The 26,110-nt window shown below is 41.0% G+C and overlaps 1 protein-coding gene and 1 non-coding gene across 3 annotated transcripts; both read right to left on the bottom strand.

The window, feature by feature from the left end:
• Nucleotides 1–398: 398 nt before the first annotated feature.
• Nucleotides 399–591, bottom strand: LOC134755512 (U2 spliceosomal RNA). The gene has a single exon (XR_010129058.1). It is a non-coding gene; the product is annotated as a U2 spliceosomal RNA (small nuclear RNA).
• A 5,609-nt stretch (nucleotides 592–6,200) lies between these two features.
• LOC134755361 (peptidyl-prolyl cis-trans isomerase FKBP4) lies at nucleotides 6,201–25,182 on the bottom strand. Of its 2 annotated transcripts, none has more exons than XM_063691898.1 (9): nucleotides 24,891–25,182; nucleotides 17,732–17,874; nucleotides 16,406–16,526; nucleotides 14,085–14,267; nucleotides 12,920–13,132; nucleotides 11,401–11,573; nucleotides 9,552–9,650; nucleotides 8,734–8,844; nucleotides 6,201–6,493 (listed from the first exon to the last, which is right to left on the bottom strand). In XM_063691898.1, the coding sequence occupies exons 1-9, from the start codon at nucleotides 25,090–25,092 to the stop codon at nucleotides 6,299–6,301; spliced, it is 1,440 nt and encodes a 479-aa protein (XP_063547968.1). In that variant the 5' UTR covers nucleotides 25,093–25,182; the 3' UTR covers nucleotides 6,201–6,298. The 2 variants fall into 2 exon arrangements, with proteins under 2 accessions (XP_063547968.1, XP_063547971.1); XM_063691901.1 differs by having other exon boundaries at nucleotides 6,326–6,493; nucleotides 8,727–8,844; nucleotides 24,891–25,181.
• Nucleotides 25,183–26,110: the final 928 nt, after the last annotated feature.

The following is a 26,110-nucleotide window of genomic DNA, read 5'->3' on the forward strand; positions in this document are numbered from 1 at the left end:
ATAAATACATATGTATACATATATATATATTATCACAACTAAATAAATAATCTTAGTACTCAACTAAGTACAACACAAGTCATCAGAAAGCCACAACTTATGTAATTTTCCCTTGAGTGATGCTACCGACTGGGACTGTCTAAGGGATAATGGCAACTTGTTCCACAACTGTACAGCGCGCACTGTGAAAGACTTCGCATATGACCGGGTCTTGTTACACCATATACCACCATGAACCATATAAGGCAACAAATAACCCGACCAAATTACGTAGGTTGTTTTTGGTAGTATTTCGGTGTACGGTGGCGCCGCCTAATTACTGTTTTTTGATGGACACTTTTCATACATAGAAATTTGGCTCCTGTATATAGTCTCCATGGTCATAACATTTTTCATGAATAATGTGGGCCAATCCCGGCGGCACTGCAATGCCGGGCCGACCCGTGACGGGAGTGGAGCGAGCCCCGAACATCCCGTCGGTTTACAAAAATCAGTTTAATATACTGGTCCCTCAGTGAGGGAACTTTCAGATATTAAGCTGAAAAGAACAGATACTACACTTTGATCTTAGCCAAAAGGCCGAGAAGCGATACCTGCCATTACCAAACCGAGAGACGCCATTGATTCAGGAAAAATCTTAACACCGCGATGTAGCCTTACTATGGCGCCGGTACAGCGACATCTAGCGGGGAATTGGGAAACTCAACATCCCACCATAACAAAGCATCTATGGGCGCTCGGAGATTTCAAGACCCATTACGTGTTCCCTGAAGTCTAGTAAGAAGAAATGTGATCCAGATTGACTATTCGTAGTCTCGACGAACTGCGATGAACTAAACCGTCGCCTATACGTAAAGGGCCCTCTACACTCGTGCGCGAAGTCGCGAACGCGTGTGGAGTCTAGTTCGCTAATCAGCGAAATCGACTCCACACTCGCGTTCGCGGCTTCGCGCCGCGTAGTTTGGAGCGAGCGCATTGAGAATTATTCCCTACCGTTAATTTGTATGGTTTATGGTGGGCTACAAATCTACTCGATCAATCATTGAGCATAATTTATTCTGTCCCTCACGGGCGCACGCGGTAGGCCACTTCTATAGTATCATAGACCTAGCATTACATAGATGAACTATACGCGTGCGCCCGTGAGGGACAGAACATACGCAATGCGACAATATGATTGGTCGAGTAGATTTGTAGCCCACCATAAACCATACAAATTTACGGTGGGGAATAAAAAAAATGTGAGACTGTGACAAGGACAAACAATAACAGCGCTTTCTCTGCTACTCCTACTGAAATATACATAAGACTATCCCGTTCAGTCATTTCCCCCCACCCTAATGCCCGATCCAGTTATACTAGATTCATGTATCCTACCTTCTATGTTGTATTGTATGGGTTAGGTTAGTATGCCAAATGACAAATTTCTTGGTCCAGTGTGCATTGCGTCTCACTCTCTCACTAAGCAAAATGTGCGATGCAAATACACATTGGATAAATGAAATACCACCCTTAGGAATAGCCAACGCCAACAACATTGCCTTGATATAGGAGAGATATCAGTATATATAAGGTACTCTATGAGGGATATCGCCGCTATACTTACTCAACCTCGTATCTGCAACACTCATTTGATGACAAAAACACCCGTATTCCGAATGGAAGAAAAGCGACATTTCCATCAAATTATTGTTGCAGATATGAGGTTGAGTAAGTATAGCGACGATATGAAGTAAGTGTCATCAACGCCATGTCAAAACTTGCACGTAAACAACCCGTATAACGTGCGACTTTATATAAAATCAATGGCGGATATACTAAATACGGAAACACAGTTATCTTATTTAAAACTTTATTAACATAAATTCGATCCACGAAAATATACAATCAGCAATGTACAATACACCTGAACCTCTGACAGGTTTAGAAAAGCCTCCGTCCATTGGCTACGCAACAAAACTATTAAGAACTAAAATACATAAGTCTGTTTAAACTTTAAATCATTTAAGGCTTACTTAGACGGTGCGAGAAATCGCGTGTGACTTTCTTTACATTTGCTGTGTTTGACCGATCGATTGAATTTATTTTACCTAAGATATCGGCAATGTAACGAAACTTGCACGCGCGTACTGGCGCCATCTAGCGCTTTACTCTAAACTAATCCTTGCACATAAAAATAGGGTTGGCAACTGTCAAAGGTTTGCAGAGATGGCGCCATCATAGCTTGCCCCTTTTTCTATGAGATTTGACTTAAAGGGCTGGCATCCAGGGATGATCCAGGGCATTAAAAAAACAAAACTTTGACACAATTCTAGTGATTGACAGGGCAAGCTATGCTGCCGCCATCTGCTAAACACTTCGACCGGCCAACCCCATTGTCATAAACTCATTCCAAAACCCCATGGCTTCAAGCAACACGGAAGGGAGACGGCATTCCTACTATTTCCCCTCTGCCGAAGTATAGTTACAACTGTACCTAAGGCACCGTGTTGTGACTCGTCCGTACACAAAGAGATCGAGGTGTGCAATATTTGTCTTTGACGTGTGTCATTTTCTATGTATTAGTGTCGTCATTACAGATTGGATTTTGTATGTAGTGAGTGAGAAGTGCGACTGTGTGCACGTTTCCCCCCGCAAAAAATGGCAGAAAGATTTGTAAGGTAATAATATTGCTTGAGCCCCTCCCTTCAGACATGTCGCAAGCCGGCGTTGCTCGAAGCCCTATGGAGTTTACAATAACTAAACAAGTGTCAGTTTAACACTTAATCAAGATCACATGCAGGCACTTTAAAGTCTTTAAACATGTTCTATATTCATGGAATAAGATTCATATTCAATAGGTAATTTGGAACGGTCAGCTTTAAGCGTTTAGGGTTAAAAAGAGGTTAGACACCACTGCTAGTACTGGTACCAGAGTGTTTCTTTTTCTTTTGCCATTTTTTTATGAGACATTTTTAGCCACTTTTGTGTTATTTCTAGTCAGGATCACGAGCCCTTTTCATCCTTATAGAAGAGAAAGTGTCCCAAAATTTCCATTCATTTCTCAAACTGCCTTTTTGATACCGCCATACAAATTATATGGGGAAATGGTAACACAATAGGAAAAACGTTGGGACATTTTTTTATTCCAGGATCGAAAGAGCTCGTGATTCTGAGTAGAAATAATACAAAAGTTGCAAAAAAGGTCAAATAAGAAAAAATGGCAAAAAAAAAGAAAAAGAAACGCTCACCTATCGTGTATCTACAAATCGTTACATAGCCTAATCTTTCAGGTTACGTAGCCAATAGTGAGACCTAATTAAAACACCCATACCGTAGCGAGTGGGACACTCAGGAATGATCCAAACTACTGATTAAAACGACATTTATACACAAAAAACTTAAAACCTTTTGGTGCAGAGATCAAAAAGCGAGATTGAGAAATAACAAGCACACACACAAGATTAGGCGATTCACACACTGCGCGTCGTCTTAATCATCGGTAATCTCTGTCCGCAGGAGAGTTTTAATCATCGGTAATCTCTGTCCGCAGGAGAGTCTTAATCATCGGTAATCTCTGTCCGCAGGAGAGTCTTAATCATCGGTAATCTCTGTCCGCAGGAGAGTCTTAATCATCGGTAATCTCTGTCCGCAGGAGAGTCTTAATCATCGGTAATCTCTGTCCGCAGCAAATGACGGTTTTAGTGTGTAAGTCGCCTTAGGGCGGCAAATATACACGGTGTTACTTGAGCCACTGAAAACCTAAGACACCCCAACAGATTTTTTTTTGATCATCTTGAGTATTTATTCTTTAATCCGATACATATTTAAAAAAAAATATTCATTGTTTACTTTTCTTAACAATTCTATTCGACTGGTAATTCTACACAAGATACTTCGTCGTTTGAGTGACGGTTAACTGACCATTTGCATACCTTACTGCAACGAGATAAGGTTTACCAATGGCCAGTTAAGTGTGTTGTTCATTGACAAATAACGTGTCAAATGCTAGTTATTGATATTGTCGCATTACAAACTTGTAGACTTGGCATGTAAAAATAATAAAAAAATTATCCCCATTAAAATATAGCGCAATCGATTCTCATCGATTCTGAACAAACTGTTTTAAGGGTTTTCAGTGGGTCATGAAACACCGTATATAATATCTGAAAGATATTTGTTTCATATGCGAAACATAAGGATTCTAAAATTCAATTTTATTCTGTTAGACCGAGATCAGTATGCAAGGATTTTAATAGCACCACGCAGTGCAAGTGTTATTTATACGTCATATGTGGTATTTTCTATAAAAAGGGACCTTATTGTCGATGGCCCTTATGCCATTATTAACGATGCTCTTATTACAATGCCGCGCGACGCTGTGCGGCGTAAGCGCCATCGACAAAAAGGTCCCTTTTCATAGAAAATGGCCAATATTTTCATAGAAGTTTGACGTTTAAAATAACACTTGCACTGCGTGTGCTTACCAGACTCGACAATAATTTCGGTTTTCCGTTTCTTGATTTAGTAAAGTATCTGTTATTTCTCAACCCATGCTCGTGGCAAACTGTGATTATATTTATAAAAACTCTTACATATACACGCATATTAGTCTCTTACTCATCTATTAGCTAGTTTGGAAAAGTGAGCCTTATGAACATATATCTAAGGTTGCTTTTAAAACCTTATTAAACTAGAGTTTTGAATGATTCACGGTTAGTTTCACTAGACTTATATTGACCGGGATATAGACCGTGATTACCTTTTGTATTATTTGTGAGCTCCCGATATTTCGACGCAGTTACATGCATCATGTTCACGGGTGACTGAAGATAGCGGGTGGGTGTCAAAGTTGTGTAGACAGCGCTCTGTCTACCCTCATTCTTGCGCGTCGGCTGCGTTCACTTTCAACGTTACCAACGGTCGCATTCACACTTGTTGATCGGGAGCTCACAAATAATACAAAAGGTAATCACGGTCTATATCCCGGTCAATATAAGTCTTATTAAACTAGATAATAGGTTAAGAAAAACTGCGAGAAATTGATTGGAGATCTACTCTCGGTGCTTTTATAGCACCAATTGGTTATATAGTCATATATCACCGGGTATTGGACTTATATGGGTCACACATTTTTTTTTAAATAGTGGAATGCGCTAATTGTCTAATGCTGTTATTTTTGGACGGTCATAGAAACTTGTTTCAACGTTCTTTTAGCTTCCTCGATAAATTCAATTTAGCCGTCAACAAAGGCATAGGATAGAGTTTTAGTACCACCAAAAATGAATAATATGTGCCATTTTCAACCAAAAGGGTACTTATTGTCGCTTGTCAGTAAGGCGCTATTTCCATACAGCTTTAATTACAAATCAACCTTATCAACAAGCGACAATGTGGTACCTTTAGGTCGAAAACGTCACATATTAAGACGCGTAAAACAAAATATTGAGACCACATAGCAGTCACAGTGGTGTCTTAGACGTTATTAGTGCTTAAAAATCCAAATTAGCATAAACTTTGATAGATATAACTCCGTAATAGATGGATACAGTCTAAGGAAAAAACGTGCCTCGAAAATCACGAAAATTTGATTCTCTATCAGATGGCGCCACTAGTTTTGGCCTACTCTCGTATAGAGGGCGTTGACTGTTTCGTTTGTTATTTATAATTTTAACGCATACCAGTGAAAGAACATGGGTCAAAATCATATAAAAATAATTAAACGTATTTTTATAAATCTTCATTTTTACGTTTTAAAGTATGTCGATAGATGGCAGTGAATTTACAGTGGTTACAAAATTTACTATGACAGTACCGCTCTATCTTATTATATCCTCATTGGCATAAAACAAACGTCCTAAAGCGCCATCTGTCAAAACAGGTTACATTTATTGTAGCATAGAGTAACTTATACTAGAGCGGTACTGTCATAGTAAATTTTGTAACCCCAGTAAATTCACTGCCATCTGTCGACACACTTTAAAACTAAAAATAAATATTTATAAAAATACGATAAAATGTATTTAAATATGGATAAATGATTTTTTTATTTGCATTAATGATTTTTATATGATTTTGACCCATGTTCTTTCACTGGTATGCGTTAAAATTATAAATAACAAACGAAACAGTCAACGCCCTCTATACGAGTGTAGGCCAAAACTAGTGGCGCCATCTGATCGAGAGTAAAATTTTCGTGATTTTCGAGGCACGTTTTTTACTTAGACTGTATCCATCTATTACGGAGTTATATCTATCTTTGATTGTAGACAGGCAGGGGTATTCGCAACCTACGTGTGACCCTCATGACACGTGTGGTTTACATGTTCTGGAACTGTCCGTCCTTGTCGAGCATGAGTATGTTGGGGTTCTCGCGCTCGAAGTGCGTGGGGGCGCGGGTGCGCTGCTCGTCCGTCCACTCCCCCTCCGCCGCGCCCCACTCGCCCAGCGCCGCCGCCGCCGCCGCCGCCGCCCCGATCACGTCCACCTCCGCTTTAGCTCTTATCTTCTCCAGCTGAAACACAAAATACACAAAAACGTGACAAATAGGCCAATAGTTATTTGTGCAACAAGAGAGGAAAGTTGGTTTTTCTTGCGAGTGCTTATTTATAGATTCTACCTTAGAATCACTCGCTTCGCTCGTGATTCAATTATAGAATCTTTCGCTTTCTCGGGACTCAAAAACACGAGATGTAAAATAACTTTGCTCTCGTGTTGCACACATAATTTTTCACCTCAGTAGTGAGAACATTTAAAATGTATTTCGAATTACACAGACTAAACAGAAAAAAAAAGTATTATAATATGTACGATACGATAAGATACGATACGAGACGAGACCGGACCGGACCGGACCGGACCGTGCCGTGCCGTACCGTACCGTACCGTACCGTACCGTACCGAACCGTACCGTACCATACCATAAAAAAAATGTAATAAAAGTATGAACTTAAACTAAATTAAAAAGCTACATTGTTTCACTCTCTGGAGTGAGGAAAGTCGCACTTTCCTCACTCCAGGGAGTGACGAAAGTAGGCTTGTTCGAACTGCTGAGGTGAAAAAGTAATAACGAAACTAGAGTCTAACGGTGGTATTCCATCTGTCCAATTTTTTTGTCTAATGTGCACTGCGTCTCACTCTCTTATTAAGCAAAGAGTGAGACGCGAATACACATTGGACGAAGATATTGGACACATAGAATACCATCCCGAGCTCCGTTTAAAACTTTGACGTCACCATTTGTGGAAGTTTCACGATTTATTGACAATTTGTCATTAGTAATGACTCATTACTATACCTCGTTTTTTTAGCCTTAGAAAAAGTGTAAACAATCTTGACGTCTTTTTATTGAAAAGCACTTGAAAAATAAAGTACAGCAAACATGTTTTGGTTTCATAAGTAATAGTTACAATTTTTTTAAACCATTTTTCAAATAAAAGATATGTCAAGATTGTTTACCATTTTTCTAATGCTGAAAAAACGAAGTATAATTGGTATAAAGCATTTACAAAATTAACTTTGTCCGACTCAAATAATTAAAAGCATCAAGAAAATAGGGTACTACTAGCGCCACCTAGCGACGAACGACGAACTACAGTAGTACAATCTTATAACAACAGATGTCACTAGTGGTGCCTGAATCTTATTATCCTAGACCCCGAAAGAAAATAGGATACTACTAGCGCCACCTAGCGACGAACGACGAACTACAGTAGTACAATCTTATAACAACAGATGTCACTAGTGGTGCCTCAATCTTATTATCCTAGACCCCGAAAATGGTGCCTAAAATCAAAGAGTATAATATCTATCATTGCATTGCATTTTTTATTTTTATTTCAAGGGAACATTTTTTAAACTATTATTAAATTTCTTAAGACGATGTAAATAATCGTGAAGATCATCATTCATGATCATTCATCAATTAAAATTAATTTATGTATAATGAAATCGTTGAGAATATAATTATTCGTTCTGATATGCACCCCTCAAGATAATGAAATAGAACATCACGATCATTAAGGGGATCCCCTGCCCCGATGACCTTCGATCTGAATCCCTTAGTTTTCTAATGTTTTTTCTAGCTTATCATATTAACAACAACGGCTTTAAGCCATATAGTATCCCATATTTACTTCAAAGTTCATTATTTTCGAGATATTTGGGGTCAAAGTTGAACAATTTTAGGCCAAAAAACTGGTTTTCTGGCCATAACTTTTGTGTTAAAATTAGTTTAAAATTAAAACCTTAGGCAAATTTTTAGAGACGTCAAAGACGAACCCAAATATGTAGATTACGTATATGTAACAACACTCGAGATACGAAAAGTGTTTTTTTTTTTTTAGACATTGTTTACAAAAATCATAAATAAATAAGTTTTCATTTCTTTCAAAATCCGGTAGACAAAAATGGAGATAAAAAATTGAAGAACCGATAGCCGTTTGTCTTATAATTCTATATGTAGTGCAAAAGTAGGAGATACGATTCAAAACTTGTCAAAAATCGATGAAAACCTCGGGTAGCCCCTTAATGGGGTTGGCAACTGTCAAAGGTTTGCATAGATGGCGCCATCATAGCTTGCCCCCTTTTTCTATGAGATTTGGCTTAAAGGGACACAATTCTAGGGACTGGCAGGGCAAGCTATGCTGGCGCCATCTGCTAATTATTTCGACCGGCCCACCCCATTGAAGCCCCCATGAAGTGTGAAACATGGCGGATGATTATTGAAAGCTAACAAGTGCGCGAACCTGTTACCTCCGTGTCGTGCTTGGCGAACTTGTCGAACATGTTGGCGTACAGTTGCTTCTCTACCTGTTTCTGCTTCTGTATCGCCTGTTTGCACACTACTATTTGGTTGGCGGCAGCCTGCAATGAAAAAAAACTTTGAACTGAAAAAAAAAATGCTATAAAGAGTCAATGGAAAATCGATATGTCTATAGGGTATATTACGCGAGACTCTGCGTAGGGGGCGCCACTACCATAATCTGAGGGTATATCGCGAAACACGAAAATCGAACTTTCGTTATTTAACATCTCTGTCATTCTGGCATATTCGAGCGATAAAGAGGCAGTTAGTGAAATTTCGGATTCGCGTTTCCCGGTAGGTCCTCTGTAAACAAACCGCCTTGATGCATCAATGTCATAATTTATTATCTCTGAAAACTTGTCAAAAACCTGTTAAAGGTACAGTATGTATGTTACAGTAGGTATGTCAGGATCGTAGCAAGTGGAAATCCGTGGTATCTGCCTTCCCCTCCGGGAAGTAGGCGTGATTATGTGGGTATGTATTTTATTTTATTCAAAAAACATTGTTACGTAACGCTTTGTTCCAACACCCCCTCCCACCCCTGTAAAGCCGGATTCACATTTGTCTGTCGTGTTGTGTTGTGTTGTGATGCACGCTGCGTCAGATAAATGTGTACGCAACCATATTAAATGTATGAAACCGATTACAACACAACACAACAGGACAGACAAATGTGAATCCGGCTTAACGAATCTTAACGTTTTATAAGACCCCTCTCACCCGAAATTGCGTTACGTAATATTTGAACGCCCCCCAATGAACCTACCTTGTTCTGCGGCTCGGCCTCCACAATTTTCTGGAAGTCCTGCAGCGCCTGCCCCGCCTCGCCCAGCCCGAGCAGGGCTTGCCCCCTCCGGAACAGACCCTTAAAAAAAAAAAAAACAATTTAACAGACCCTTGAAAAAAAAAACCAATTATTTCCATAAAACACACTTATAATAAGTTTTTGGAAAAAAAAATCGTTTTTGGTACAGGCTTTTATCGCTGACTGTACTTTTTTCCACAGGCAACTAATACTCATCGAGACAATTCTAAAAACCCCAAACACAATTAGGTTGCGTTGTTTTATCACAGAGTTCCTATGACCACCTTCTGTCTTCATCATCAGATCAGCTCGATGGTACCATAATATTGCATTGTCACTGCCGAGAGGTGCGTATGCAAATTTTCATCGGAAACCGGGAAGATGGTTAAATTAGTTACCTTAGATTCCATTACATAGTTACATACAGGTCGACCTAATAAAAGCGTGTTAAAAAGATGTGACTATATGAGACATACATACATTCAGTCTGCATTTACATGCAAATATTTAAAATCGTTGAAAGAAATCTCAGTGGCCTTTCATTTGAAACATATGAAAAGTGCGGGTTGGAGACCGCTCTTATTCTAAATAAGAAAGATTAATCCGAATTCACTTATCGCTATGGAAACGTAGCCGAATGCGATACGTAAGTACAATGTTGTAAGTTTCGGCGCGGACGAAAGGTTCGACAGTCTTTCGGGCGAAACCGAACCTTCCGTCGAAATATGATTTAATACACAGAAACTTCGGTTGGACACTAGTTCAAATAGTAAATTGATTATGTTTGGGGTCATCCATCACACGAAGTTGAAGATTGTTTGACCCCTCCCCCCCTCCTTGTCACACCTGGTCACATTTGGCTAACCACTCCTCCCCTGGTGTGACGTCACATACATATTTGGCAAATTTTGTTTTTAACTAAATCAACAATTTCAATTAGTTTTAAGGATTCCGTACCCAAAGGGTAAAAAGCCGATTAGGAATAAAAATACACCCATAAACACGATTATGATTGCAAAAAACTACTTATACACACACTGTTAACAGTGAATAAATAAATAAAAATAAATAAAATAAATATTATAGGACATTCTTACACAGATTGACCAAGTCCCACGGTAAGCCCAAGGAGGCTTGTGTTATGGGTACTCAGACAACGATATATATAATATATAAATACTTAAATACATAGATAACACCCATGACTCGGGAACAAATATCTGTGCTCATCACACAAATAAATGCCCTTACCGGGATTCGAACCCAGGACCATCGGCTTCACAGGCAGGGTAACTACCCACTAGGCCAGACCGGTCGTCAATAAAAAAAACAAAATAATTTTCGGTTACAGTGACGTCACAAAGTTTGTGACCCCCCCCTGTCCCAACATGTTACATTCTCTTGACCCCCTCCCTCCCCAAAGTGTGACGTAACTAATAGATGAGCCGTCTGGTCGGGTCAGTCCACAGATTTAATATATACGCTAGATGACGCAAATACCACGATTTGTATTGAAACCAAGCGTGCCAACTTTTTCATACAAAATTTACGCATAATATAATTTTATAATTACTTATCTGTGATAGGAAATATGTTCTTGCCTTTGGGTGCTCGCAATTTTTAGGCTGTTGCAGTTAATTATCATGCAACGAAGCATTTTTAAGTTTTCACGGACGTCCGACTGCAACAACTGACGCGCGTGCACTGAAAAGAGCGACGGTCAACCTCGACGCTTGGTCGGGGTTCAGACACGCGAAGTAGCATTTGCGTCTTCTATGGTATATTTATTTCTGTGGGTCAGTCCGTTTACCTTGACGTTGTTGGCGTCGAATGTCAGCGCCTTGGTGGCGTGGTCGCGGCTCTCGAAGTGGTGCGGCGGAGACACCTTCAGGTACACAAGAGCTAGGTTCAGGTGGGACGAGAGAAGGAGCTCTTTGGCTTGCTCTTTTTCTTTGTCTTCTACACTGCTATCTTCGGGTACGTCTGAAAGAGAAAAAGGGTCGGTTGCACCACTGTTTGTCATCGTTAAAGAGTTCGCAAAATTGTATTGTATGGAAAGTTTCATAGTAAACCGTCGCGGCGCGCCGGGTGACGTTGATCAGTCTGTCAAGTGCGGATGATGCAACTGGCACTAAGTATGACATTGAAATATGACGGTTTGGTTAAGACTGTGACTCGGCCCGACGTGTTTGTTGTGTAAAAAATAAGTTCCATTATTTACGCCTTAAAAATTATTTACAATGCATGTGCTCGAAAAGTGCGTTTCCTACGGAGCCATATCATGCGGAAAGTACTACTTTTCCGCACTAGTGCTTTTTGTTTTCAATTTTTTTTTTACAGTACATATGATGCAACTTTCTCGCACTAGTGCGGAAAAGAGCACTTTTCGTGCATATGTCGAAAGTTTAAAGGGCCATATGTACTGTAAAACGTTGTACGATACACGTGCGAATAGGTAATTCGCAACTCGTGTCGATTTAAAACACTCCTTTTAATAATTAAACTTATTTGCCATGATATGTTTTTTTATTTACTTGCACAATGCATAGTAAAACATTGTATGATACACGTGCGTAAACATGATTTCCGCGTTTGTTGCATAAATAGCTATAATACGTTTAAGTATATAGTTGCCAAAATATTTAGATTAGTACGGTTTCACTCACTATTATTTTAGTCGCTTTTGGCGACATGTTTCGGATTCCTCGGGAATCCTTCCTCAGGCACGAGTGGCGGCGGCTGTGCTTCGTGCGTGTAATATTTTGAAATATGACTCACGATAGTTTAATTTCGATTATATAGTTTTTTTCTTGTTACAACACAAGAGATCTGTTAAAAATGTATACATAAGGGCAGCAAATTATATATAAAAATGCACGTCTACGCAGACCAAGCTGCTTTGCAAGGTAACGCCCTCGCGAGCGTTCAATGTGGACCGTTCGTTTGTCTATGAAATCAACATCAAACAACGACACCATCCTCCTCCATCCATCCATCCATCCTCTTATACATATTGTTATCAGCTGGTGCTTGTCCGCCTTGAAGTAGTTAGTGCCCTTCTTGTAGATATTGGCTTGCTCGACCTTCTCTGTCCGTGGACCGGGATTCCTCGACTTTCTTGAAGTTGTTCAACTTTACCTGTGATTCACCATGTAGAAACGACATCACCCTTTTATACATCTTGATAGCCAACTGGTGCTTGCCCGCCTTGAAGTAGTTAGTGCCCTTCTCCTTGTAGATCTTGACTTGCTTGAGCTTCTCCGTCCGTGGACCTGGATTCCTTCCTTTCCTTCTCAATGTTGTTCAACTTTGTCTACGAGTAAACTCACCATCAAGCAATGACACCACCCTCTTGTACATCTTGATAGCCAACTGGTGTTTTCCTGCCTTGAAGTAGTTGGTGCCTTTCTCCTTGTAGATCTTGGCTTGCTCGAGCTTCTCCAGCCCGTCCATGGACCAGGATTCCTTGGCTTTCTCGAAGTTGGTCAGTTTAACGACATACTCGACGGCGGTGTTGGCTGGCACGCCTAGTTCAGTGTTGCCTGAAAAAAAAAAGTATTTTTTAATAGTGGTCAGAAATCAAATGTTGAGGATAGAGGGTTTACAATGAGACAAGATTAGAAGAGGCGAGAATGACTGGCTGTGCTGGATGGTAAGTCTTCTCTTTTCTTCATGGTGGACTTCTGTTCCTTCTGTTTAAAATTTTCGACTTAACAAACGAGGATCTCTGTTCGGTCAAACTCAAGAGTTTAGACAGTTTTCATCAGTTCCATGGTTAATTATAAGTGTGATTTCAAGCTGTATTTAGGCTATAGAGCCATAATAGACTTCTACCCTATCTGTTCTCTATCTGTTTCTATACATACCATCAGACTAGAAGACGTAGTTAGGCTATATGGTAAGCAGAGACCTCTCTCCCTTCAGGAACTTCCACAACGCCCCTGGATGCCCTCACCCTGGCTGTCATAGAGTATTCTAATGTATACATACCTTCAGACTTGAAGGCATATTTAGGCTGTATGGTGAGCCTGGACTTCTCTCCCTTCAGGAACTTCCACAACGCCCCTGGATGCCCTCACCCTGGCTCTCCTAGAGTCTTCTAATTTATACATACCTTCAGACTTGAAGGCGTATTTAGGCTGTATGGTAAGCCTGGACTTCTCTCCCTTTAGGAATTTCCATAACGCCCCTGGATGCCCTCACCCTGGCTGTCCTAGAGTAGTCTTCTAATTTATACACACCTTCAGACTTGAAGGCATATTTAGGCTGTATGGTGAGCCTGGACTTCTCTCCCTTCAGGAATTTCCACAACGTCCCTGGATGCCCTCACCCTGGCTGTTCTAGAGTAGAGTCTTTAAATGTATACATACCTTCAGACTTGAAAGCGTATTTAGGCTGTATGGTGAGCCTGGACTTTTCTCCCTTCAGGAATTTCCACAAAGCCCCTGGATGCCCCCACCCTGGCTGTCCTAGGGTCTTCTAATTTATACATACCTTCAGACTTGAAGGCGTATTTAGGCTGTATGGTGAGCCTGGACTTCTCTCCCTTCAGGAACTTCTCCAGCGCCCGCTCGACGCCCTCGCAGACGTTACTATCGGCACCCTCACCCAGCGGGAACGTGAGTGTGCGTGTGTCGAACACTTTGCCATCAGGGAGGAGCTTCCCTTCGAGCTCCACTGGAATATTAATGTTTGTTCAGCATCTTGAGTCAAACGGACGCGATATTGGGTTAGCAATGACATTCTAAACTAAATTCAATGGGGTTGGAAACTGAAAGGTTTTCATAGATGTCGCCAGCATAGGTTTTATATGTCTCTAGATTTGTTTTATGAGATTTGACTAAAAGGGCCAAAAAAAACAACAATTAGACACTATTTGTAGGACTGATGCTGGTGCCATCTGTATAACACTTCGATTGGGCCCATTCTAAATTTAAAAGCTTATCGTTTTTTAAGTTAAAACTCCGACCACGCTAAGTTAGCAGCAACCTTTACGTGAAGTATGGCGAAGACGTAACCGCAAAACGTATAGCGCTATACATCATCATCAGAAGTTTTCTGCTTCTGAATTAAATTCTAAAGTAACGAAATACATGACAGTTGATATGTATCATGTTTCTGTCACTTGACATTGAAACATTGTTCGAAGTTACAATGAAATGAGGGCATTGTCCTGAGGAAGAGAATGTGCTGTGCCTTTAGGCATGAACAAATTGAACAATGTTACATAACAGCTACATATTTAAAAAATAATTAATATTATTGGACTTCAAAGTTCAAACTTCAAAGTTTGACGACCGGTCTGGCCTAGTGGGTAGTGACCCTGCCTGTGTAGCCGATGGTCCTGGGTTCGAATCCCGGTAAGGGCATTTATTTGTGTGATGAACACAAATATTTGTTCCTGAGTTATGGGTGTTTTCTATGTATATAAGTATGTATTTATCTATATAAGTATGTATATCGTCGCCTAGCACCCATAGTACAAGCTTTGCTTAGTTTGGGGCTAGGTTGATATGTATAAGATGTCCCCTAATAAAAAAAAAAAAAAAACCAACGCTTCACACACAATACAATACAATCATCACTACATAGTATAAAACAAAGTCGCGTCCTGCTGTTTGTCTGTCCCTATGTATGCTTAGATCTTTAAAATTATGCAACGGATTTTGATGCGGTTTTTTTTAATAGAGTGATTCAAGAGGAAGTTTTATATGTATATCAGCATTGCATCCGTTGCAGCCGGGGCTGGTCGCTAGTTTATAAATAACTAGCAACCCGCCCCGGGTTGCACGGGTAGTTCAACTAATTTACACAAAACCTTTACAAATTATACATATTAATCTTCCTCTTGAATCACTCTATCTATTAAAAAACCCGCATCAAAATCCGTTGTGTAGTTTTAAAGATCTAAGCATATATAGGGACAGACATACCACCAGACAGCGGAAAGAGACTTTGTTTTATACTGTGTAGTGAAATTACAATTTTACACGTCATAATAATTACAATGACCATAATTATGTTCAAAAGATCGTCAAAATAATATTTGAAAATTGAAGGTTCAAAACTTGGTTCAATGTTCCAAACACGCAAATCATGCGGTTTGTGTGGTTCTATCATTATAGTTCTCATTGACAATGAAACCATAATCAAGTCACTTTATCAAAAAATATTGTCTAATCTAACCACTTTGTTACTGTAGCATACAACGCGTAAAAAGGTTTGCTCAAATATGGATTTAGTATTTGTACTATTTCAAAATTTACTTCTAAATCCATACTTAATATTACAAATGCGAAAGTGTGTCTGTCTGTCTGTTACCTCTTCACGCTTAAACCGCTGAACCGATTTAGTTGAAATTTGGTATAGAGATAGTTTGAGTCCCGGGGAAGGACATAGGGTAGTTTTTATCCCAGAAGTCATCTGGGGGTAAAAAGGGGGGGTGGAAGTTTGTAAGGGGAATCGATAAAAAGCAGATTGAATAATAAAATAAATTACCTAAATTACTAACTCCGCGCAAACGAAGTCGCGGGCAAAAGCTAGTATCGTATAATGAGCCACCTTGCCAGGAAATTGCCGCGCGAAGCAGCTCGGTCTGTTTAGACGTGCCTCGCACGATGCAGGTATCCTGGCCGTGGGTGCGTTTACCTCGGGCGAGGCACATCAGACTGAGCTTCTTCGTGAGGCAATTTGCTCACGGACATGCAAGAGAACAATCTCATACCTGAGGATGCCAAAGACCAGGCAAAGTGGAGAAGATTGAGTAGGAAAGCGGACCCTAGCACTAGGCCGGGGAAAACGCTAGGTTGAGTTACCTGTGACCAGGCCTCCATCGTTGGGGTTGTCGAAGCCTTCGCCCTGCTCGATGATGTGGCGCAGGATCCCCTTGTTCTTGTTGGGGCTCAGGTCCTCCACTTTCCACTCGATCATTTCAATCTGAAAGTTTACCAAATGGGTTTCTTACAGTCAATCAATCAATTTTTCAGGTAGTATGGCTCCATCGATACTGTCGATGATTTCGCCAACGATCCATGTGGAATCGAATTAATATTTCTTGATTAAAACATATCGGCCATCGGCCATAGCCAATGTACGGTAAACAATAAAATTATGGGCCTCTAGGGCTCTAGCCAGCCACGGTTAGAGATAGAAATAGCAAATGCTCATAGAGCACGACGTTGTTCGGTGGTTGTTGTAATTGTCTCGTAAAACCGATAGCTGGATTTTACGAGAGGCACGTGGACTACCGGCCGTTGACTCCAAAATACTGGTTAAACACGCTTTGAGATTAATTCTCCATTCACTGCACACTTCCACATTAGATTACTGTATAATAAAGCTATCGATATTACACATTAAACAATATTAATGAGCAAAAAACAAAGAATTAATCACGAGGCTGCTATCAAGATGGCGTTTGAACCGGAAGTCCGTTTCTTACAGTAGTATGAGGATAATGAGAAATGCAACCAGATGTTGATGTTAGAATCTTGAAATACCTTTTTTAGGGTTCCGTACCTCAAAAGGAAAAAACGGAATCCTTATAGGATCACTCGTGCGTCTGTATGTCTGTCTATCACAGCCTATTTTCTGCGAAACTACTGGACCAATTAAGTTCAAATTTGGTACACATATGTAAGTTTGTGACCCAAAGATGGACATGTAACGTATAAACAAATGAATTTTAAACATGGGGGCCACTTTTGGGGGGTAAATGAGAAATACAAAAAAAGTTTTTCAAACTATATCGTGTACATATCAAATGAAGGAGCTTATTGTGAGTATCTCAAATATATATTTTTTATAATTTAAGGATAAACAGTTAAAAAGTTATTCAAGAAAATGGGCAAAAAATGACCATTCCCCCTCCCCCTTTATCCCCGAAACTACTGGGTCTAAAATTTTGAAAAAAATACATACACAAATAGATGACAGGAAAACCTATTAAAAATGTGCAGTCAAGCGTGAGTCGGACTTATTACTAATTTTTTGATCCGACCCTTGTATCTGCTAGGCAGATCACATAAATTCCATATTAGCAAATCGTTTTGACAGTTCTAAAAAAGAAACAGATTTGACTAGTAGAATACCCTATCCCTGGGGGTTATGTACCACTTTTAGAACCCCTGCCATAAATTTACCTCAAATTGCAGGGTAGCATTAGGCGGGATCTTGGGAGGACTGCCGGAGGCTCCATAGGCATACTCTGGAGCGCAGGTCAGCACACACACCTCCCCCTTCTTCATTGTGGCTACGCCTATGTCCCATGCCTTTATAACCTGACCTGTTGACCAAAAATAATGCAAATGTAAGAAAGGACCATTACCAGCGAAGAGGCAAACTAGAGAACCTGTCAAACGGTGGACCGATGACATAGTAGAGGTTACCGGGAAAGACTGAATGTACAATGCCAAACACAGATATTTATGGAAGAAATGGGAGGAAGCCTTTACCCAAACCGGATCCATACCCCAAGAAAGGAGAAAAATCAACAGAAACAACAACAGCTTAAAAACATATTTTAACCAAATTTAAAAACTACAATTAGAAACTAAATAATTGAAAATAGTATGGAAACAAAGAGGCTATAATAATAATAAGATTTAAAAAAAAAACTTCAAAGTATATTGTGATATTATAGCCAAAATCCACAATAATGTATGCTTATACCCAGGGCTTGGAACCGGTATTTTTAAAAAACCCCGAAATAGCCCAATATTTTGAATTATTTTATGCTCATTACGTAGGACTGAATCATGTATTTAGGAAACAATTTTGCATTATTAAAACGTCCCATTAAAAATGAAATTATAAACAAAAGAACGTAATAATACCTAACAAATGCAATTTTTTTTTAAACTACCCACATATTACAATATCTGAAAACAATTATGAAATATAACGCGCCAACCACAAACGTCAAGCCAAGCTCGCGTATTGGACGACTTCATTGCTGCACCCCATGAGCCAATCACGGCTCCGAATCGCAACGCGCTGCGCGTGAGCGACCGTATACAGATACGTTCCCGCCGCTCCCGCGCAGTCCGGCAACCGACGCGGTACAATTGATACACCTCTATCTAATATTTTGTTAATTCATAAAAGTAATCAGTGTTTAACTCTTAAGTTATCCAATTGTGTACTCTACCAGTGCAATACTTAGCAGAATACACTTTTAATCTGATATGTGTGTCTTTTCACTTTAAAATATAGCCTCGTCATCGAACCCCGAGCTAGCTGGCGCTACAAAATGGCTGCCCAAGTGTGAGGCTATAGTGAAAAAGTGAACATTTGTGCCGTGATTCGTTAAAATAAACAATATAGTGTAATAAAATGCCGCCTAAATCAAGGAGAAATCGACGTGTGTCGACGCCGACGCGAGATGACCTCGAGCCCGCTCGAGAAGGTTCTTTCACCAGAGATGACGTCGCGACGCTAGTGGAGTCGTTACAACGGTCGCAAACCAACGCCTTCAGGGAACTGCTGGAAAGCGTCATCACAACCTCTAGGCACCCGTCGTCGTCTACTACATCGACACCGTTTCCACTTCCAGTAGAAGGAGGAAATTTCTCTCGCTGCAAAGCTCGATTCGCTGGAAATTCAGAGGAGTCCATCGAAGGTTTTATAGACGCCATTGAAGCCTACAAAGATTGTGCAAATATCTCGGACGATAACGCCATTCGAGGGTTATCTATGCTATTAACGCATTCAGCCGCAGATTGGTGGCAGGGCATAAAACCTGAGACAACTTCATGGGCCGAAGTAATTGACAGCTTGCGCCATACCTACGGCGACAATCGAGCTCCGCCGCGCATTTACCGCGACTTATTTGCTACACCTCAAGGCGACGAAAACACTCATATTTACGTCGCGAAGTGTCGAGCGCTGTTTTCAAAATTGCCGCGCAACGAGTTAACTGAGAAAATACAGTTAGACATGGTGTACGGACTTCTACACAAACGAATACGTAAACGTGTTAAGAGGGAAGAGTGCGCAACGTTTAAGATATTGTTACAAAAGGCGCGCGCTGTCGAAGAATCGTTGAACGAGAGTACGAACGATACAAAGGCCGCCGCTTCCAAGAACGTGAGCCACGCCTCGTCGAGTCTTCCCGTTGCCGTGTCAAAGCCGCCGCGCGCTACCGCGAGCGCGAGCGCCGCGCCGCCGCCCCGCGAGCCCCGCGCGCCTCCGCCGCATCTTTCAGATGATAACAGTGATAATAACAATACCGCGTCCGCCGCGAAAAAGTCGTATAGTAAGAAGTGCGGGTATTGTAAACGTTACGGGCACGTAAAAGAAGAATGTAGAAAGTTAAGTAAAGACTCTAGCACGTCTAACGATAATAATAATAGTAACGCATCAGATGTCAATGTTTTACGTTGTTATGGATGTGGTCAAATTGGTGTTATACGCGCAAATTGCGAAAAATGTAATGCTACATTCTGTACTGTCAACTGCAGCATGGATTCGTCCAATCCAGGGTTAAAGGGCACTGGTAAGCAGTCTAAGAAGCTCTCCCCGGTGAGTAGTTCTCTTAACACTATACCTAATGTTCAAAATGATAAGCTTGACGAGACCTTTTTGTCTCTCACTGATTTTCGACATGCACTTCCTGCAAATTTTTTTGGTGACGGTTTAGTAGCAAGGCCGGTGACGCCCCGCGCCGCCGACAGCTCCCAGGACGACCCCGTAGTTGTTCAACAATCGTGCACACTTTTTGCAAAGTCCTTTATTGATAACAGTGATAAGCAAGTAAATAGTTCCCATAGTAAGGAAATGTCATTTTGCACCGTGTCAAATAATATTAGTAACATCCCTGTGCTGCCAGAGCAGGTCATTGACGCCAAATCTAGGTTGACTACAGCTGTTTTTGGAACAGCTGATATCAGTATTAAGAATGGTCACAGTATAACTAACTACAGTATGTCATCTTTGGGTCACAGTATAGATAATTCCAGTATGTCAACCACACCTTGTGAGGGAATTCTATTTTCAGCTGTGAATTTTTCAGGGACAAACCAGAAGGTTGAGGACTCCACGGAGCCTGCACCTGGAGCCCAAATTGACCAGAATGACTCTAAGGACCCCGTGTTGGATTTATTTGACACTTATGAGGAATACACAAATAGACATCAGCGGCCAATTTTAGGGATTGGAATCCTGGACATGCAAGGTATTGCCTTAGTGGATACTGGTGCAAAGAGAAGCTTGGCAAGTCAGAAGCTCTACTCACTGTTACTTGAGAAAAAGCAACAGTTCTGCGAGAAGCAAATGAGAGTGAGATTCGCTGATGGTATACCTCAAATTAGAAATGTGCTCAATATTACCTTAGATGTCAAAGTGAAGGATAGAGTAATACCTCAAGAGTTCCTGATCTTACCTGAAGCTGAAGAAAATGAAACTTTACTGGGAATCGATTTTCTAAAAGCATCTCGCCTCGACCTGGACTTTGATACCCATACTTGGTGTTTTCCTGGTGGTGAGAGGTATCCCATACAGTATGAATCTGACATGCCAACGCAATTGTCAATTGCTACAAGCAATATACTTCATGCTGAAGAAGGATCAATGCTCAGCGAAGGTGAAAAGATTAAATTAGCCGAAGTGTTAGAGAGAAATAGTGCAGTTTTCAGTCTAGGGGGAGCGCCCACTCCAATTGTTGAACATCATATTGACACTGGAGACCATGCACCTATATCTGTACCTCCATATCGGCTCACACCTGCAAAGAAGGAAATAATGAAAGTGGAGATTGAGAAGATGCTCCGGGAAGGGATAATAGAGGAATGTGAATCTGCTTGGACCTCACCGGCAGTTCTTGTTCCTAAGAAGAATAATACTGTCAGATTCTGTGCTGATTATAGAAAGCTGAATAGCATCACAAAGACAGATAACTATCCCTTACCCTTAATTGATGAGCTGCTGCAGTCGACCGGAAGACATTGCTACATAAGTACCATAGATCTGAGATCCGGATACTGGCAAGTAAGTGTGAATCCAGCTGATCGAGATAAGACCTCGGTGATCACACCATTCGGTACCTACCGTTTTGTACGGATGCCATTCGGTTTAAAGAATGCACCTGCAACCTTCCAGCGGTTGATGGATAAATTCAAATCCGGTGCCAGCTTGCAAAATACTACAGTTCTAGCTTACCTGGACGATCTCCTGGTGATATCTGACAGTTTCGAGAAACACCTGCAAGACCTGCAACTTGTGTTCGACCGACTACGTCAGTTTGGCTTAAGAGCAAACCGAGAGAAATGTGTTTTTGCCTGCAAAGAGGTCAAGTACCTTGGACACCTCATCACCCCTGACGGTATAAAGCCAGATAATGGGAAAGTTGAAGCTATCTTAGCCATGAAGGAGCCTAATAACCTCAAGCATCTTCGGACATTTCTCCAGACCTGCGCTTGGTTCAGAAAATTTGTTCCAAATTTCTCAGCGGTAGCTCAGCCGCTCACCAAGCTTACCAAGAAAAATGAACCATGGAAATGGCATGACGAGCAACAACAGGCCTTTGCGGAGCTCAAAACCAGATTAACTTCTGCTCCAATCCTGGTGCAAGCGGATTACAGCAAACATTTTATTCTACGGACTGACTCAAGCAACTATGCTCTTGGAGCTTGCCTTATGCAAGGCGAAGGCCATGATGAGCGTCCCATTGAGTATGCCAGCAGGCTGCTCACTCCAGCAGAACGCCGTTACAGTACAACTGAAAGAGAGTGTTTGGCTGTGATCTGGGCTGTTGAGAAGTACCGGCCCTATATTGATGGTCATACAGTTTTAGTGAAGACGGATCATCAGCCGTTGAAATGGCTGTTGACTCACAAGTCACCAAGTGGTCGCCTTATCCGGTGGGCACTTAAACTGCAAGGTTTTGACATCAAATATGAATATACACCTGGAAAGGCCAATGTCATAGCAGACACATTGAGTCGACCTGTCTGCGATGAAAACTCCAAAGAAGAATGTGGAGTCTGCTCTATTATTATTGATATTCCACAAGTTAACGCGACGGAACTACGAACTGCTCAGCTCAATGATCCAGAAGTCGCCAAGATTGTTCAAGACCTGGAAGACTCTGATCACATTAACTCAACCAGATGGCTAGAGAGAGGATATGTCATGGCCCAAGGGGTCCTCTACTATTACAATCCCAACTCTGAGTCGGAGGAAGCTCAGCTGGTAGTACCCAACTCTATGAAGGAGGCCGTCTTAAAAGAGTACCACGACGCCCCAACAGCTGGTCATCAGGGCGTAGAAAGGACTCTCGCACGCATTTGTCACAAGTATTACTTCACAGGAATGCGCAAATACATCACGGAATATCTAAAACAATGTGAAGAATGCCAACGCTACAAGATAAGTAACCAGAAGCCTATGGGACTACTACAGACCCCAGTGCTTAATCAAAGAGGAGAGGTGCTAGCTATAGACCTCTTTGGCCCTCTACCTGAAGGAAATAATGGGGAGAAATGGGTGCTGCTCATCGAGGATACAGCTACACGCTGGGTTGAGCTGATAGCCCTCAAGGACGCCACAGCAGAAGTCTGCGCTCCAGCCCTGATCGAGCAGTACTTCCTACGGTATGGATTCCCAAGAAGAGTCATTTCTGACAATGGAGTTCAGTTTGTCTCAGCTGTTATGCAGCAGACCATGTTCTTGTTAGGAATCAAACAGAATTTAATACCACTTTATCATCCTGAGGCCAACCCTGCAGAACGCAAGAATAGAGACCTCAAGACTCAACTCTCCATCCTAGTGAAGAACAATCATCGTGCGTGGCCCAAGTTCCTGCCAGAGATCAGGTTTTCGATGAATAGTGCTCTATGTGCCACCACTGGATGCAGTCCAGCGCATATGATGTTCGCACGAGAGTTGAGGACTCCGTTTGATGCCCAACGTGATTTAAAGGCCATCCTACAGAAAGAAAACTTTCTGCCACAAATCACACCTTACTTAAATAAGTTTCTTGAAAACTGGTATGTCTTAAAGGAGAGAGCTGAACGGCAGCAGGACAACAAGAAAAGCGACGCTGACCAGCACCGACGGCAGTCACCTTTGTTTTGCGTTAATGACCTAGTTCTGGTAGACACTCATTTGCTTAGTAACGCTTCTAAAGGTTTAACAAAGAAATTCATGCCAAAACGGGATGGTCCCTATCGCATTAGTAAAGTAATTAGTCCAACTTCTTATGTTATAGCTGACATACAAACCAATACCGACCTGGGTAAATACCATAGTTCTGATTTGACACCATTCACACCAGGTCAAGGTATTCCTTCGGTGCCTGTCCAACCACGGCGACTACGTGGTCGCCCTCGTAACTTAGCGCGAGATGATAATGTTACCAAGTCCCCAACGGGTCGTTCTGGGAACTTGGAGGGGGAGTGTATAACGCGCCAACCACAAACGTCAAGCCAAGCTCGCGTATTGGACGACTTCATTGCTGCACCCCATGAGCCAATCACGGCTCCGAATCGCAACGCGCTGCGCGTGAGCGACCGTATACAGATACGTTCCCGCCGCTCCCGCGCAGTCCGGCAACCGACGCGGTACAATTGATACACCTCTATCTAATATTTTGTTAATTCATAAAAGTAATCAGTGTTTAACTCTTAAGTTATCCAATTGTGTACTCTACCAGTGCAATACTTAGCAGAATACACTTTTAATCTGATATGTGTGTCTTTTCACTTTAAAATATAGCCTCGTCATCGAACCCCGAGCTAGCTGGCGCTACAGAAACTATATTTGTTAGTGATGTTGTTACATTAAAACTGTATAATTTATGATCTATTTTTAACAGTTTTTGGTGCTTTAGCATCGTTGTTTGGCTTGACGAAATAATACTTGCTTAGATTCAATCTATGTTGCAATATCTCAGAATGCAAAATAATCTACATAACATCCTGTTCGTGTATTGTCTACCGTATTGCCTTTGACTAGACCTCAGCTACACAGTAAATGGGTTTCGAGATGTAAATATTGACTCCGCTGACCCAAAGTTCCATATTCAATTAATTTTCAGGGTCATAAAAATATCAGTACACACTTCAATGGAGAATAAATTACATATATATGCATGATATTAAACGTTATTATAAGACTTGTTACATGTGGGAACTATGATTTTTAATAAGATTTTTAAGTGATATGCCTGGCTTTAAACGTAAAATAGTTAATCAATATATCAATTTTGAAATGAATAGAACACTGACGTTTTAATTGAATGTTGATTTTATAACGCCAGTTTTTTCACGTGGTGGTGAACTTGATCGAAAAGTAAAATTTTACCTTTCCCTAGCTGGAACTCGAAAGGCTCATTCCTGTCCTTGCTGGAATCGAACTTGGTGCCGTCTTGAAGCGTCCCGGTATAGTGGACAGTGACCTGACAACCCGCGTTCGGTGTATCAGTGCCTTGGCCCTCCTGAACTATCCTCTTCAGAACACCGCGGTCGCCCGCCTTGCTGATGTCTACTCCTTCGTCTACAGTCATGATTGGTGCGTATTTTTATAAAATTTAAAACAAAGAATGCTAGCGTTTAGCGTCGAATCTAGCGAAATCGAAATAGCGCAGCACGCCGGTCGAAGACGAACATGAAAATGAATGAAGGAATGAAGTATGAATACTATGAGTATATGATGAATATGAATATGAACTGTCAAAAGTAGACAGAATTTTCTAGACGTCATTGATTATGGCTGTCTCGTTTTAAGCTCAGATAGCGTGTGTAAGAGAGGGATAGAAAATTTGCCTGAAATACGTTCCGTTTTAGGCAGAACTGCACGGAGTTCAAGTGTGAAGAACAATTTGTCAGTCAGTAACAACCAGGAAAATTATACTCATCCCTTTCTTTTGGGTCCTAGTACTAGTGTAAGACAAAGATAGTATGATTCTCTCTGTCTATGTTTGAAATGAGACAGTCCTTTGACAAACTATAATAAGTTGGTCAAGCAAATCTTGTCAGCAAATAAGAACAAAAAACTACACCCATCCTTTTCTTTTGGGTGCTAGTACTAGTGTAAGACAAAGATAGTATGATTCTCTCTGTTTGAAATGAGACAGTCCTTTAACAAACTATACAAACATCTATCGTTAAACCTATTACGATTTTAATTTACACTGGACCAAAGAATATAATACTCCACTGGACCCTAGAACATGTTTTCATTCATTTTTTCACGGGGTCCCTTCACAGCAACTTCAGACGGCCTACCGCCAACATCCAAAATATCCAAATCCTTATCTGCCTCTCCATCGCTCTCACCGACAGAGGCAGACGTTTTTCAATGTTGACGGTAGACACTGATTTTTTAAGCGGGTTTTACTGATTATAATTATAAAGCGGATAGTAAAATAAGCCCAGAAAGTGTGACCAAAAGAAGTTCTTGCTGTTTGCAATATATAATTTAAACTCGCGTTTTGCATACATATCACATCACACACACACACGATACACACGCACTCACACACACACACACGATCAGCACAGCACACGTATCAGCTCCAAGTG

Source organism: Cydia strobilella, chromosome 2 (assembly GCF_947568885.1).
Source record: "Cydia strobilella chromosome 2, ilCydStro3.1, whole genome shotgun sequence".
Classification (NCBI taxonomy): Eukaryota; Metazoa; Arthropoda; class Insecta; order Lepidoptera; family Tortricidae; genus Cydia; species Cydia strobilella.